The sequence below is a fragment of the Coregonus clupeaformis genome, chromosome 5 (assembly GCF_020615455.1).
Source record: "Coregonus clupeaformis isolate EN_2021a chromosome 5, ASM2061545v1, whole genome shotgun sequence".
NCBI classification, from domain to species: Eukaryota; Metazoa; Chordata; class Actinopteri; order Salmoniformes; family Salmonidae; genus Coregonus; species Coregonus clupeaformis.
The window spans coordinates 24,154,672-24,169,544 of record NC_059196.1 but is presented as its reverse complement, the minus strand read 5'-3'; the positions used below and the strand labels follow the sequence as shown (position 1 = coordinate 24,169,544).

The window sequence follows — 14,873 nt, the reverse complement described above, 5'->3', positions numbered from 1 at the left end:
TTACTATTTTAATTTTTATAAAATTCACTGAGGAGGATGGTCCTCCCCTTCCTCCTCTGAGGAGCCTCCACTGATACCATCATAGCATGGGCCTACCAACAAAAATATAACAGTGGAAGAAATGAATTTATGACATGTTCACATGATATAAAGCTATACATTTGTTCAAAGTTTCCTATGGAAACAAAAACATGAACAATGGAGCCTATACCTGGTCCTTGGTTTTTATTTTATTGTGATATGCCAAAACAGTTGAACCAATCAATCTAATTAATTAAATGTAACTGATTAGTTGAAATTTGACTGTGGCTTTAATAGTGAATTATAATTGGTACAGGACATGCACTACATACACAGGCTCTGAGACACACATTGCTGTCCACAGCTACCACCAATATAGTCATGCCATGGAGAGGGAACTGACGGCCAACTAATTAAGAGAAAAGTGAACTTGTTCAAATTACTGGACAAGCAGCAGAATTCCTCAATGTGCCCTAAAATCCAGACCCCTTGGCTGCAGATATGCATATACCTATGCCGGAGTGCTCTTTGACAACTGCTGATCGAAGAACGTTCGGGTATTTCCGTGACAAACGTATGAGAACGTAATGTTAATGTCGTCACGTTAAGAATATCCCGCCCCTTCTCTTTGGAGGAGACAGTCAGCCATTTTAAGTGGATGAGTTTCATTTTACAGCGCAACTGTAGGACGGAGAACCTCAGGACACAATTTCAACCTATTTCTCTAACAACTGTTGGTGGGGAATTGACTACTATGAACTGAAACTCTTCCTAAAACCATTAACAAGTACTGTAGATCCAAGTTAAGTGACGCATAAGCCAGTAGAGTTGTAATTTTTTTTGCACCTAAATGTAGCTAGAGGAAATGGCTGTGGAAAGCATGACTGTCCATCCAAACTCCCCAACAACAACCAACCACGAACACAGTCTTCTCACTGACGAAAGGTCGAGTAATTCTACAATCATATTTCTATCAAACTATTTATTTGTCCTGTGCTTTTTAGGCATAAAAAGCCCGGGTTTCTTTTTCCTTTTTTTCTTTCAAAGGGATTAAAGTCGCCTTTTTCTGGGGAACAAGTACAGAGGTAACGAACGCCATTTTGAAACGTTGCTCAGCGCAAACTGGAAGGTCAAATATGAACCTGGGATCTGTTCAGTTTGAATAAGTATTTCAAGAAGTTATTTTATGAAGAAAAACCATCAGTTCAAATAACTGATCCAGCAAAGTTGCATCCCTATCAAAGTAAAGACCGAATGAAGAAAAATAGGATATTTTGCTTGCTAATTGTCCACCATTAAATTAACTAGCTGAAATTAATTAATTTCTGAATAGATGTCCAATTATCTAGATGTCCAAAACGTGTTTGAACACAAAAGCTTTGCAAAATTGCATTGCAAAGAAAGGCCTAGTTAAGGTTCCAACTCGCTAGCTAGCTGGCTGCCCTCCGTGGAAAAAAAGGCAGTTTGCAAATTATCCGCCAAGCCAACAATAGGGCGAATTTAATCAGTTTCCTAATTAATCATTCCATTCTAGGTATTTCAGGTCAGAAACTACTTGATTGTAATTTATTTGATTAATAACCAGTTGTTGGACATAGTATGTATTTCCTTTATTAGCACTCCAGCTAAGTAACGACGCTAGCTAACTACGCAGTTTCTTTTTTTGATAGCTATCTTGCCAGACCAATCTAGCCAGACTAACTAGTAAGCCAAGGCCGCCATTGTGCCTTCCTTTGTATCAACTAGTTAGTTGTGTTGAAAACATTTTTGTCATTGGAATTGATGCAGATGGTCACTTGTCATTCAATAGAACGAGCCCTCTTGAATCGGCGAATACAATTAATTGGTTCGATTAGCTAACTATGAAGTTCACTATTGGTCCACAGGCTAACGTTAACTAAGCCAACTAGCTAGGTATTGATAGAACATTTAATCACTAACAATTAACAAATTGATACAATTCCAAGGCGTGAAGTTGATCATACTAACTAGTCAGCAACAATGTAACAAAAGTGATTGCACAATTATTTTAGCTTTCTCATTTCCCCATGAAATGTTTGTGCCACCCATAATAAAAATAATAATAATTACTAGATCTGTACATTAATGTATTTTCTAACATTTTCTTCCATGTACGTTCAGGAAAATTGCCTAATTTTGTGCCCGTATAAAGTTTCTCGCTTCTCTCTTCTCAGGACAGACTGCTATTTTACTTTAGATTGTTGTCCCAAACACCCACCAAATCCCAGAACTGTGTTGAATGTTTGCAAAGCATTTCAGATGTCTAAAAGGTGAAGTAAAACACAAATGTTCCGTATTTAGTTGCCTGATTGCCCTGTCTGTCTTCAGCATTCCCCCCAACAACACAAGTTATACCATTCCACAAACCCTAATAATAAAGTGGGGAGACCACTATTATGTTACCAAAACAATTTTGGGAAAAATGGTCATACCAGTGCTTTTGAGTGCAGAATGTGAAGAAAACCTCTCACAGTAAGTACTTCCCATCATTTTGATAAAGGCCCATTGTTTGTAGATTAATTGATTATTAGGGAACGTTTTGACCTTTTTAATTAAACTAATCCTGTTGTGGTGATGCATGAATAGTATTGTAAAATGTATTTGTAAGCGAAAACGTGAGTTTACATTAGTGATCGTACCTAGTACTTTCCGCATTAACTCAGTTTATGCTCTTGGAACCACATAGGGTGTGTCCAGTGCACGCACACAACTTTATAGCAACAGTAAAGGTTGTCTTGTTTGAAGTGCGTTTATCCAAGCCTATCCTTGATAAATTTTTATTAGGCTATATATTTGGATCCAAGTGTAACTTTTTTTCTGTGCATAGTTCCTTGCCATTGTTCCTTGGCGTAGAGTAGACTAGAGCCCTATCTAATTGTCAGTAGTGAGTGCTATCATTTCCTGACTCGTCTGTTGTTATTGGAGTGATTCATAATTTTTTTGCAAAATCGTTGTGATGTAGGCTAAAACCCAGAGGGGGCTGTTGACAGGTGCGTTGCATTTGCCATGTCACACATTTGTCAGGAAATCTAACCAGCCTGACTCATTTTCATATACAACCCTTTATTACTGTAATGTTAATAAACCAAAACCCCTGTAACCTCAGTTTGAAATAGGCTACTACATAAAGAATGTCGTAAGAGTAAGTTTTAATTCAGTACAAGACAAGATAGGTTTGGCCAGACCCTAACATCTCTTTGCACAGCTAAATGGTTAGGCATACTCCCAGCCAATGGGAGTGGCACACCTCTGTAGAAGTATAGGTTGGCTTGGCTGGCATCTGAACTGAGCAAAATCATGATAAAGCGTTTTGCTTGTCCACAGAATCCTCAATACTTGTAACTGGCACGCCACTAGGGAAAGGGGCCAGGAGTCAGAGCTGTGTCAGTAGAGCCTTTGTTCTGTGTGTGCCCATGTCAGTCCATAGAACCCCCAGCAATGCAAAGCTCTGCGCTCATCAAGAATGGACTCCTTGTGCCTCTTGAAGGACGTGAGGGTTTGTGTGACTGCCATGACAGATCTTGATTTAAGGGTTGGCTGTGCTAAGTTAAATTATGTTGACTCCATTGTTTTATGCCAGGTTGTAAAACCATGCCATTGACAATGAAGGGGAGAAAAAGAAAATGATCAACTTGCAGCTTTAGATTAATTTGGTTTATTTAAGAGTGACTAGATCTATATCTGGTCCCTCTCTGGCTGAGAGTAAACTTAGGATAACTAAACGTAACGAGGAGCAGGAGACTTTAGTAAGACCCATAAACCCTCGGGCCCAAAGGGAAAGTCATGTCCTACATAGGAAGATAGTGTGTTGAGGATGTGGTGTGGACCGTGTGGTGTGAGTATAAAGAGAGACAAGTCAACATTTATTTGTGTCAATTGGTCTATAAGCCTATGTCCACAGATTGGGTCTGTATGCTCAGAGTATAGTCTATTCTATAGCCTACATCTAACTCCTTGTTTTACTACCCAAACCATTTCTGTGTACTTTGGCCAAAAGTCAGAATTGTAATCCAGTCTGTATTTGAATAATCAAATAAAGACCTAACCTGTACCATTTCGAAGTTAGGCTTTACCAGACACTGAAAGCAAGACTGTTACTCAAGCCTGCTCTGATCAGTGTCAGCAAATATCCGTTCACTCTGTAGGCTAGACTCGATGGCTAAAGTGAGGCTTCAAATGGACATGGTGGTCATATCCTACTTCTCTCCACCACCACACATGCCTTATTGTCACGCCAATGTATTTCAGTAAATCATATAAATGCATCTCTGTGTGAAACTACACCTTGAAAGCTGGCAGGGGGAAACATTATCTGTTTCTGATTTCTTGTTGTCTTGTGTTCTCTAGCTATATTTAGGCCTAGCTATTCCAGTTGTAATACAGTTTTGACCATTGCGGTTTTCTGTGTAACGTTTGAGATTTGTATTGGTTGTTGGTTAAATATTTTTCATGTCCTAAGCAAGCATATTGTATGCTGTTGAGGACTGTTGAGAGATGAAATTGACTGGTCTTCACTGATAAATAGCAGACTGTTTAAGGTTATTTTTGTTATGTAAACACTTGTCTCCCGCACAGGAATGACTAACTCGATTTAGTGATGGGCCTATTGCTTTTAAAATGTCCTTGAAATAGTGTTGAATGTTGATGTTGAATCCACCCTGTATAATGAAAGCCAACGGATTGCCCATGTCCAGTCCAGTAGTTGGGGCCTACTGAATCCCCCTCCCCCACCAGTTGCATCATCATAGTTGCATCACTCTCAACTTTTCCAGTCCATAGAGACAAACAGTGAAGCTCAAAGTGTAGACACTACACACACATGGAAATGTCATACCTATATTGAAATCGTGTTCACAGAGAAACTTGCTATTACTGATTGCTGTCCCATATACTAACTGCCATATAATTTGTTTACCACAGATCACACCCACCTTATCCCTGACCCCCTCACGATAACTCAGCTTGTTTTGACACAGAAAAAACACACAGCCCTTACACCCTAGCAGTCCTATCTCCAGCATACAGTCAGTAGGCCTATGCCAATGTGATCAATCTAAGAAAAACTTGATCTTGCCCTCTGACTCTCAGCAGACACTAGGTCCTTCATGTCACCCACAATAACAGCCAACCGTCAACCCAGTCACCCAAACACAACACTCATAACTTATCAGAATGTTACAGCAGAGCAGCCTACATTGTGTCATGGTTTTTGGGTGAACGGTGGTGTGATTAATGTTTAACGAGTTCAGACAAACGCAGCTCTTAGACATTGTCACAGGATAGGATAACAACAGCTGATTGGCCCTGAGGTTAACCGTGTTATCTCCACTGTCAAGACAAACGTACAGAAACACAAGGAAACGCCATAATTAGCGACTGAAACCTACAAATTGGATTACTCAAGTCAGAACATGAGGGATGTGACTCCCATGGGCTATTCAAGTTATCAATGTAAAATGTGTAAACGGGTACACCTGAGGCTCGCAATGTTACCTCTACCATGAAAAAGGAATTATCCAAATTCCCCAACTGGCAGTCGCGGTTGTTAATGCCATTTTATTCCATTGTACTTTTCCCAAGACAAAAAGCTTTGATCCCGTATTATTATTGTCGGGTGGTGGCATCTAGGAATGTGATGTTTACCACCCAGGAACCCTCCATCTGTCCCATACTGGGAGTCCAAACATGATCTACACGGATGAGACCAGAGTGTGGCTTGAACAGCATTTTGATGTCCTGTCTATCTGTCCTCTGTTTGTCACAGGCGTGAGGATGGTGAGCTGGAAGAGGGGGAGCTGGAGGATGATGGTGGAGAGGTGGAGGTGGCAGAGGAGCCCAGCGCTGGAGGAGGAGGAGGAGGAGGAGAAGAAGAAGATGGAGGTGAAGGTGAAGCAGCAGTAGCAGCAGCAGAGGCGGCCCCCCCAGAGAAAACTCACCGCAGCAAAGAGCGCCACGCCAGCGCCGATGAGAAGGACGACGAGAAGGCCCGCCGCCACAAGAGGAAGAGGAGAAAAGAGAGGGAGCGGGAGAAGGAGAAGAGGAGAGCCAAGAAGAGACGCAAATCCAAGCACAAAGTAAGAGTGTGTGTATTCCACATCCAGCTCAACTCAGGCTTTCATCGTCCTATACAGACCCTTCAGATCAGGGATGTTATTGCTTTCTTACTGTAGTCTAAAGATGGTTCTTAGTGCTTTGTCACTAAACGTATCTCTCTTTCTGTGTGTGGTGTTAAAGCGTCATGCCTCCTCCAGTGATGACCACTCAGACTTTAGCGATGACTCTGACTACAGCCCAAGTGAGAAGAGGAAGTATCGGGACTACAGCCCTACGTACCCCCCTTCTGTAAGTTACCCCATGGCAGTACTCTAAATCACATGATTGAAGATACTTGCTGCAGAGTTGCTAGTCTGTTTGCTACCATGTATTAACAGTGGTCTAACAATGATTGTTTGTTTGTTTCCTACCCAGTCCCTTGGAGGTTACCCACCAGCCCCGTCCTCCGGCCACGGTGGCCCCATGCCTAAGAAGGGCAGCTACGTAAAGATGGACAAGCAAGGCTACGGGGGCTACGGCGATTACGAAGAGGAGAACTACGAGGGAGAGGAGGATGAGGAGATGGGGGATGAAGACTACGATGACTTCACCAAGGAGCTCAACCAGTACCGCAAGGCCAAAGAGGGAGGCAGCGGCGATGGAGGTGGAAGGGGCAACAGTCGCGGGGGCAGAGGTAGCAAAAATGGGGTCAGAGGTGAATTGAACGACCTTTACTAGTTTGCTTGCAGGTCCCCGCGTGCTGTGGAGATGCTGACACAAGGTATTGACAGTGTTTCATTTTCTTTCTCCACAGGAGGTAAAGGTCGTATGAAGAACCAGCGAGGTCGAGGAGGCATGAGAGGAGGAGGGCGTAGAGGAAGAGGAGGCAGCAGGGGTCGGGGACGAGGGGGCAAGATGGGTGGAGACAATGAGGACGGAGAAGGGATGATGTACGGAGGAGGAGGAGTAGGAGGAGGAGGAGGAGACGAGATGGAGGTCAGTCAAAGACGGTCATCCTCTGGCGCCAGATGCACAAACAATGTGAAATGATCTATCAATGATACTGGTGTGCTCGCTAAAGCAGCAAAGTGTTGGAAATCTCAGGAAAGTATATTGTGTTTTGTTTCTGAATTGTTCCTCATCCAGTTTATGTTGTGTTCTAGTATGGAGATGACGACTATGACCACATGGGTGAAGATGACTATGATGAATACTCTCAGTACAGGAAGTCCAAAGACCGTGGAAGGGGTGAGTTGGCTGTCAGCATGTGAAGGATTACCACTATTATTCATACAACACAATACTTAGTCATGCTACTGTAATACAGACATACTAGGTTAGCTGTTCTGATGTCCTTCCTAAGTAAACATGCTTTGCACCCGATCCAAAATGGTTGCCTGTCTTGTTCCATTGTAGCCCACTGATGAAGTGTCTCTCTCCCTGCTCCAACCAGGTGGTAAAGGTGGGCGGGGGCGGGGCCGTGGGAAACAGGGGCGTGGTATGAACCGGGGAGGCCGAGGGCGGAACCGAGGGAGAGGCCGAGGGGGCGGAGACCAGGGTCACGATGAGGACAACAATGGAGACATGGGGGACATGGGGGTGAGAATAAAACCAACTACAACACCTTACAGACCTGCTCGCTCCTCTGAATGAATTCTCAACCTGTACAAGTTGGATTTCTGATAACACTCTAAAACTAGTAATGCTTGGAAGACCTCACCGCAAGGCAAAATAGAACCTGTTTGTGTTGTGGTGCAGGATGGAGGAGGAGGCCAGCACAACAAGCAGCAGGGGGACAAGCACCAAGACAAGAAAGGGAAAGCTATCTGCAAGTACTACATCGAGGGCCGCTGTACTTGGGTAAGAAGGAAATCATGAAATTTAAGCTGAGATAATGTTCTTGCCAGGCATTCTCAATAGAATGTCAAATCATTCTTCTAACATATGTTACCGTCAACTGCTTTAAACAATCTTGTCCAAATATGTTGTGATTTTGATTGTTTTATCTCTTTGCCAACTTTCCAGGGGGAACACTGCAACTTCAGCCACGACATTGAGCTGCCCAAGAAGAAAGAACTCTGCAAGTTCTACATCACCGGCTTCTGCGCGCGGGCTGAAAACTGCCCCTACATGCATGATATCCTTTACCTGCAGTCCACTTTGTATCAGATAGGACATTTCATACATTCCCTTCAGTGTGTATTTACAGCTAGCATAACTAGAACTGCCATACTAGTTGTCAAGTTTAGTATAGCCTATATCAGTGCTACCCCCGGCCACTTTTTGAATATCGGGCCTATATGGCCATGAGACAGTCTTTGAATGAGTTCAGTCCATCCAGGCCATCCATAGTTCCTTAACTCGCCAGCACGTGATTTCCCCTGCAAGCTATTCCACACCACCGGGAGCTGTGTGAATGGAGACGAATGCATGTTCTCCCACGAGCCTCTGACCGACGACACCCAAGACCTGCTAAACAAGGTGAGCCATCTTTAAGTGGATTTAGATACCACCTCTCTCTGTTTCTTTAACACTCTCACACTTTCACTCACTCTCCTCTCATTTCTGGTGTTTATTGCTCTCTCTGTGTTAGTCTGTTAACCCCTTTTGACCACCTTTTCATCTCTTGTGTTCGTAGATGCTGGCGGAGGATGCCGAGGCTGGAGCTGAGGATGAGAAGGAGGTGGAGGAGCTAAAGAAGCAGGGGATCAACCCCCTTCCTAAGCCTCCTCCTGGGGTGGGCCTTCTCCCGACACCTCCCAGACCAGGGCCGCCCGACAACTCCGGCCCTGGGGACTTTGGACCTCCTGGACCACCACAGGGCCCCATGTCCCCCAACGGCCTCCCCGGCCCAGGGCCTACCCAAGGTCCCGGTCCCTGTCCTGGCCCCCCTTCCCCCTACCCAGACAGTGGCCCCTACCAGGGCCCTCCCAACCCCAATGGTCCCCCACCCCCATCCATGGGCCCCCCACCCCACTGTCCCGGCAATGGCGGGAAGAAGATCCCCTCGCTGTTTGAGATCAAGGTACAGCCCACGGGACAGCTAGCTCAGAAACTAGCTAATCACAGGTGAGCTTTTCACATCCTTCCAAACCTATTTATGTGGCTTTTATAGTTTTGAGTATGTACTAGGAACATGGTATAACTCAACGATCCTTCTCTCTACAGAGGCCAGACCCCAGGAACTGCCACAGGCCAAGCTGGCGCCACTGGCCCCCAAGGGCTCCCCGGTGGGCCTGGTGGGCCTCCGCCTCGGTTCCCTCCACCTGGCATGATGCCCCCAGACATGTCAATGGGTCCTCCCCCACCCATGGGCCCCGGAGGACCCCCCATGATGCCAGGCTTTGGCCCAGAAGGGGGGCCCATGATGCCCCCCGGACCTCCTCCGGGGGGTAACTTCTTTGACAACTTCTTCAACCAGCAGCAAGACATGAATATGGACGGGGTGGTGGAGGAAGGTGAGCTGAGCGGATATCGTATCACATCATGAACGAAGCATACAATCACTGTTCGCATCAGAGACTGTTGGCCCCTCCAATATAATTTCAGATTGAATCTAAACCTGTGCTGTAATGTGTCTCAGAGTGTTGTAGTTATCAACCCTCCTCCTGTACCTTCCAGGTGATGACTTCCAGGGCTTTGGAGGGATGGACGAGAAAGAAGGAAGAGGATCGGGAGGAAACCAGAGCTCCATGGGAGGCCCGGACATCCCTGCAAACGGAGGCTCGGCCAATCAGCAGGCAGGGATGGGCATGCCCGACTTCCTGCCGCCGGCCCAGCGCATGCTGTTCATGAGAATCCAGCAGAAACAGCAGGAGGACGAGGAGAGGTCCAGGCTGGCCAAGGGGGGAGGAGAGAGGGACGCGGAAGGTACGCTCTATATACACACACACACACACACACACACACACACACTGTAGTCCAGGGGTGGGCAACATACATTGCATTTTTCATCAATTCATTTTTTATATATATAAAATCCAAAAATTCTAAATGATCCTTGGTATGACCCCCCTGTAGCGGTACACTGGAGGCAGCAGCATAGACCGCTGCACCACTCTAGGCCACCCACTCTTGAATGTCTAAAACTAGATAGAAAGTACAGTATGTCGGAATTATAATGGGACCTATATGTTTTCAAATAACTGCAATTTTTCTGGGCTGCAAATTGCTTTTGATGAACAAATCTGTCCGAAAACAAATCTGTGCGACCCGCCGATGAATTTTGAAATCCCGATGTGACCCTCGAGCCGAAGTTATTGCACACCCCTGCTGTAGACACTGTATTGATGTCTATTATATAGACGCTAATATAATGACAAGCCAGCACATACAATAACATAAACACTTCTACTGGGCCTGGTAAACCTGGCACGCACCACCATGGGAAATTACTGCAGACACCATCTCAATTCTCCATAGACAAAACAAACAATTCCCACTGACACAGTATAAACAGTGCATTGGCAGGGCAAACAATGGAGGACTATGCTATATTCATACAGACACCATATAAATACTGGCTAGATGTCGCACTCCCCCGTATAGGCTACATAAAGCACATCAAATAGGTTGAGTCGAGGGCATATGCTACGTCCCTGGCTGGGCCCTGGTCAAAGGTAGTGCACTATAAAGGGAATAGGGTGCCATTTAGGACGCAGATAAAGCTAATGGTATGATTAATAAATCATATGATTTTAGCCCCGAAAAGTGCTTGCTTAAGTCTGTGGAAAATGTACAGTGTTCCTGTCTCCTTTTGTTTGGTTAGAAATGTATATGTGTCCCGAGGAGGCAGGAAATGGCTGTATGACACCGTTGACCCCCACTGTAACCCCTCAGCAGAGTCAACATCCTCTGGGCTCTGGTTGCGTAATAAAGTCCCATGGATCAGATTAGTGACTCCAATGGGCCTCTACACCCTCACTAGGTGGAGCTGTTGGTGTGTGAGATACTTTACTAATTATGTTGGGCTCTGACATTGAATTAGGTCAGGGTTCCCAAACTGGCGGCCCGCGGGCCGAATTTAGCCCGTGGGTGGTTTTATTTGGCCCCTAAGTTTTCTGAGCAATAAAAAAATGGGGGGGGGGGGGGGATTTTAATTATTGGACATAAAAGACTGTAAAAACACTAGGAAATCAGTTTTCGGTGGTTGTGGTTTTTGAACTAGTTGTGGTTTCTAAACTGGTTGTCATCACTGATTCCTGTTGCTTTATCTCCTAGGTGACTCCGCTAACTGGTACTCCAGTGAGGATGAGGATGGAGGCGGCAGTGTCACATCCATCCTGAAGACGCTCCGCCAGCAGAGCCAGGGCCCTCCCAAACCTGAGTGCCCCCCCAGCGACCCCCGCCTCCAGAAAGGCTCCCCAGCGCACCCCCCCATCCGACCAGCGGACCCCCGTCAGGGGGACCCCCGGATGGCTCGCGACCCCCGCCTCTCCCGGGCCACAGACTCTGCCCAGGCCTTGGACTCTCCCAACCCCTCCTCGGCCTCCACCGTCGCCCCTGCAGACCCCCGCCTGGCACGGCTCGCTGCCGCCACCGCCACTCTCACCCCTAAACCAGACGCCCCCCTGGTGTACAAGCCCCCGCCCCTCACGGCTCCCCCTGCAGAGGAGGAGGAGACGGAGAGGGTTCTGAGGGACAAGCCTGTGCCCATCCCCCTGGACCCCCTGATGGGCATGGCTCTGAGGGACCCACGCTCCCAGCTGAAGCAGTTCAGCCACATCAAGAAGGACATTCTCCTGCACATGCCCCCCTACGCTAAGACAGTGACATGGAACCCCGAGGACCTCATCCCCATCCCCATCCCTAAACAGGACCTCCTCCCCCTCCCCCCAGGCATCCCTCCTGTCTCAACCCTGGACGCCCGCCTCTCACGCAGCCAGCAGCGGATCCACAAGGCCCTCCCCCCTACCCCGCCCGTCCCCCCTCCCTCCTTAGAACCCCCAGCCTCCTCCTCCTCCCTCCCAGACTTTGAGCTGCTCTCTCGCATCCTCAAGACTGTTAACGCCTCATCCGGCCCCTCCCAGTCGTCCCCTCCTCTCCCCCTCGTCCCTCCACCAGCCCTGTTGCCGGCGCCTCCTGCTTTGTTGCCCACCCCTGTCGACAAGCCCGTCGATCCTCGAATGGCCCGCAAAGCCCCCGCTGACCCACGGCTCCAGCCGCAGAAATCTTCCCTGAAGCAGCCTTCAGAGTCCCCTATCCCCCCTCTGACGGTCTCCCCGGCAGCACCTCCACCCACTGCCGGCTCCTCCTCCCCCACCATCGCCCCCTACGACCCTCGGCTACTGTGTGCAGGTGGGGTGAGCCGTGGAGGGGGAGCGGGTGCAGCTGGTGGCAGCAGTGTGCTAAGTGGTATCAGTCTATATGACCCCCGGACTCCAAGTGCAGGTAAAATTGAGGGCCCTGGTGCCGCCACAAACACAACCCCCAGCAGCGGCCTCACAGAGCCTAAACCCAGTGAGGCGGCGCCAGCCAAGCCCAAGGCTAAGGAGCCCCTATTTGTCCGTAAGTCTGCCCTGGACCAGCCGGAGCCAGAGAAAAGCAGCGAGCAGTCCACTGACCGCTACAACAGCTATAACCGGCCCAGGCCCAAGCCTGCACCCTCGCCGTCCACCGGGCCCCCCGGAGGTCCTGCTGCTGCCTCTGGCTCCTCCACGGCCGGACAGGGCCCCCCTGGTGCTGCTGAGCAGACCCCGGCGGGCGTCCACAACCTGCCTGTGTCCTCGCTCTTCAGCATGGTGAAACAGGCCAGCAAGCCCAGCGGCTCCGGCAGCCCCTTTGGTGGGAACAGCCCTGCCCAGCCTGGCGACACCACCACCACCACCACGGAGCAGGACAATGCCTCTCTGAAGGAGGTTTTCAAAGGCTTTGACCCCACGGCATCACCCTTTTGCCAGTGATATCTGAGCATATCCACCTGGCTGGTCGAACGTTGTTTTAGACACGCGCACTGAGGCGGAAGCTGGACTGGCCACAGAAGGTGAATGTTTCAACGTGTTGGTCAGGCGTCACACCTGCAGTGTTTGCTAATCAGATTCTATAACAGACTTTGGGGCCGGGGAGGGAGGGTTTGGGAGGGATATGTCGGAGTCTGGGAAAGAGAGACCTCTATTTTAAAACAAACAGATGTATAAATAAATGTATTCCCTTTATGAGAGTCACTCCCTACTTTAAGAGAAAACAATTGTAGGACAAGAAAAACATGAGTCCACAGATTTAAATGGGCTGTCCTCCTAGTCCTGTTAATTTTCCTTTGCATTTGTTTGTAACTCCAGTCTCCAAGCTCCCCCTTTATCAACCGTTCTGTCCAAAGCCCACCAACCCTTTCACGTCACTAACTTCCACTGTGTCGCCATCAGAAGAATTCTTGTCAATCATTGTATATTTTCTAGTCCAATCACAGGCAAAGATAACACATAGAGAACATTCACTACCACTCCCTCTGCCTGTAGTGTTATTACATATGAAAACAACTGTTTGCTTGATTTGAAGTCATTTCTTTGCGCTGTCCTACTGTTAACTGCCAGTCTTTCTCTGTCGGCTGTCTTCTTTTTAAATATTTGAGCCCTCTGCTCTTTCAGCACTGTGTTATCTCTAGCCTCTTCTGTCTGTTTGTTGTGTGTCGGGGTGAAGCCTATGACTATGTCGGCCATGTTGGTCCCACCACCCCACACACCCCTGCTTGAGGTTCCACTCGCACCTCTCTGCCACTGAGGCAGAACTGTACAATTAAAAACCACAACTGTCATGAGTGTCTGTCTGTCACGTGAGATATGATCATTTTAATTTATTTTTTATACTTATATCTGCCTCTCCTGTCTCCTCCCTATGTCACATGACAGTTAAATTGAATCATTTGATGAGATTTCCCGCCTGCATTTAAGTGGGATGCAGCCTGTAACCGTGAAAGGAGAGGAGAAACAGACACTGACATTTTTGTTTTGTTTAAGGTTCAAACAAATAAAATAAACTCACTTAATTCCATAGCGGTATGAAAAGTCTGGGGTGACCTGGCTACACAAGCATCTAGTTTTTTAAAATTGTTTTGCCCTTTGCAAAAAGTGACTGCTTTGTAAATTGTACAGTGTCCTGTTTGACGAGAGGTACCATTTTGTAACCGTTCACTGTAGGGGAGGTTGTGAAGTATTTAATAAAGGCGATATGTGATCAACCAGTAAATGACCAGTGTTTCTCGTAGTTTGGTGGGCAGCCAAGGCGGTAGGGCGGGCAGGCGTCTCTGTGGTAGTATGTCATCACCCTGTCATCCTAGTGTTTCCTACTAAACATGATCCCTGTATGACTCATTTCCTTCCATCCTGACATCTCTTGGCTCCAGGAAGTCAGGTCATCATCCATCACAGAACTCTTTTGCTAATGGCGCATTTCCACTGAGGATTTATCCCAGTGTTTTACCCAAAAGCCTCAGACTATTCTGTTCCCATCTACGTGGGCCGGCACCTGTGATTCACTGGGCCATGGTTCCGGTGGACCTGCTCTGACATTGCAGTCTCAGACTAAATTATGTAGCGAACGACAGAGCAGCGGTAGAAGAAAGTGTGAGTCATCAGGCTAGGCACACCCTGGTGTGGAGGTAAGTCTAGATGGGAAAGCACCATAATGGTCCCTCTCTTACACAGAGGATCTCAAACAGACGGGGGAAAAAACTGCCATAACCTATTATTGGTTTAATATGGTTGTGTCACTGAGTTTCAGGCATGTTGGCTGCTGAAGAACTTCTAAGAGTGACTTATTCTTAAAACATGTATGTGAATGCTGAGGTAGTGGGTATTCAGGCT

General features: G+C 47.3%; 1 protein-coding gene across 1 annotated transcript; it reads left to right on the top strand.

Annotated features, from left to right (window-relative positions):
- Positions 1–661: 661 nt before the first annotated feature.
- LOC121564251 (zinc finger CCCH domain-containing protein 4-like) lies at positions 662–14,256 on the top strand. The gene is made up of 14 exons (XM_041875701.2): positions 662–966; positions 5,807–6,116; positions 6,277–6,384; positions 6,511–6,790; positions 6,890–7,071; positions 7,239–7,323; positions 7,529–7,674; positions 7,834–7,935; positions 8,101–8,212; positions 8,447–8,556; positions 8,714–9,144; positions 9,244–9,533; positions 9,697–9,945; positions 11,296–14,256. The coding sequence occupies exons 1-14, from the start codon at positions 887–889 to the stop codon at positions 12,975–12,977; spliced, it is 4,167 nt and encodes a 1,388-aa protein (XP_041731635.2). The 5' UTR covers positions 662–886; the 3' UTR covers positions 12,978–14,256.
- The last annotated feature ends 617 nt before the right edge of the window (positions 14,257–14,873 follow it).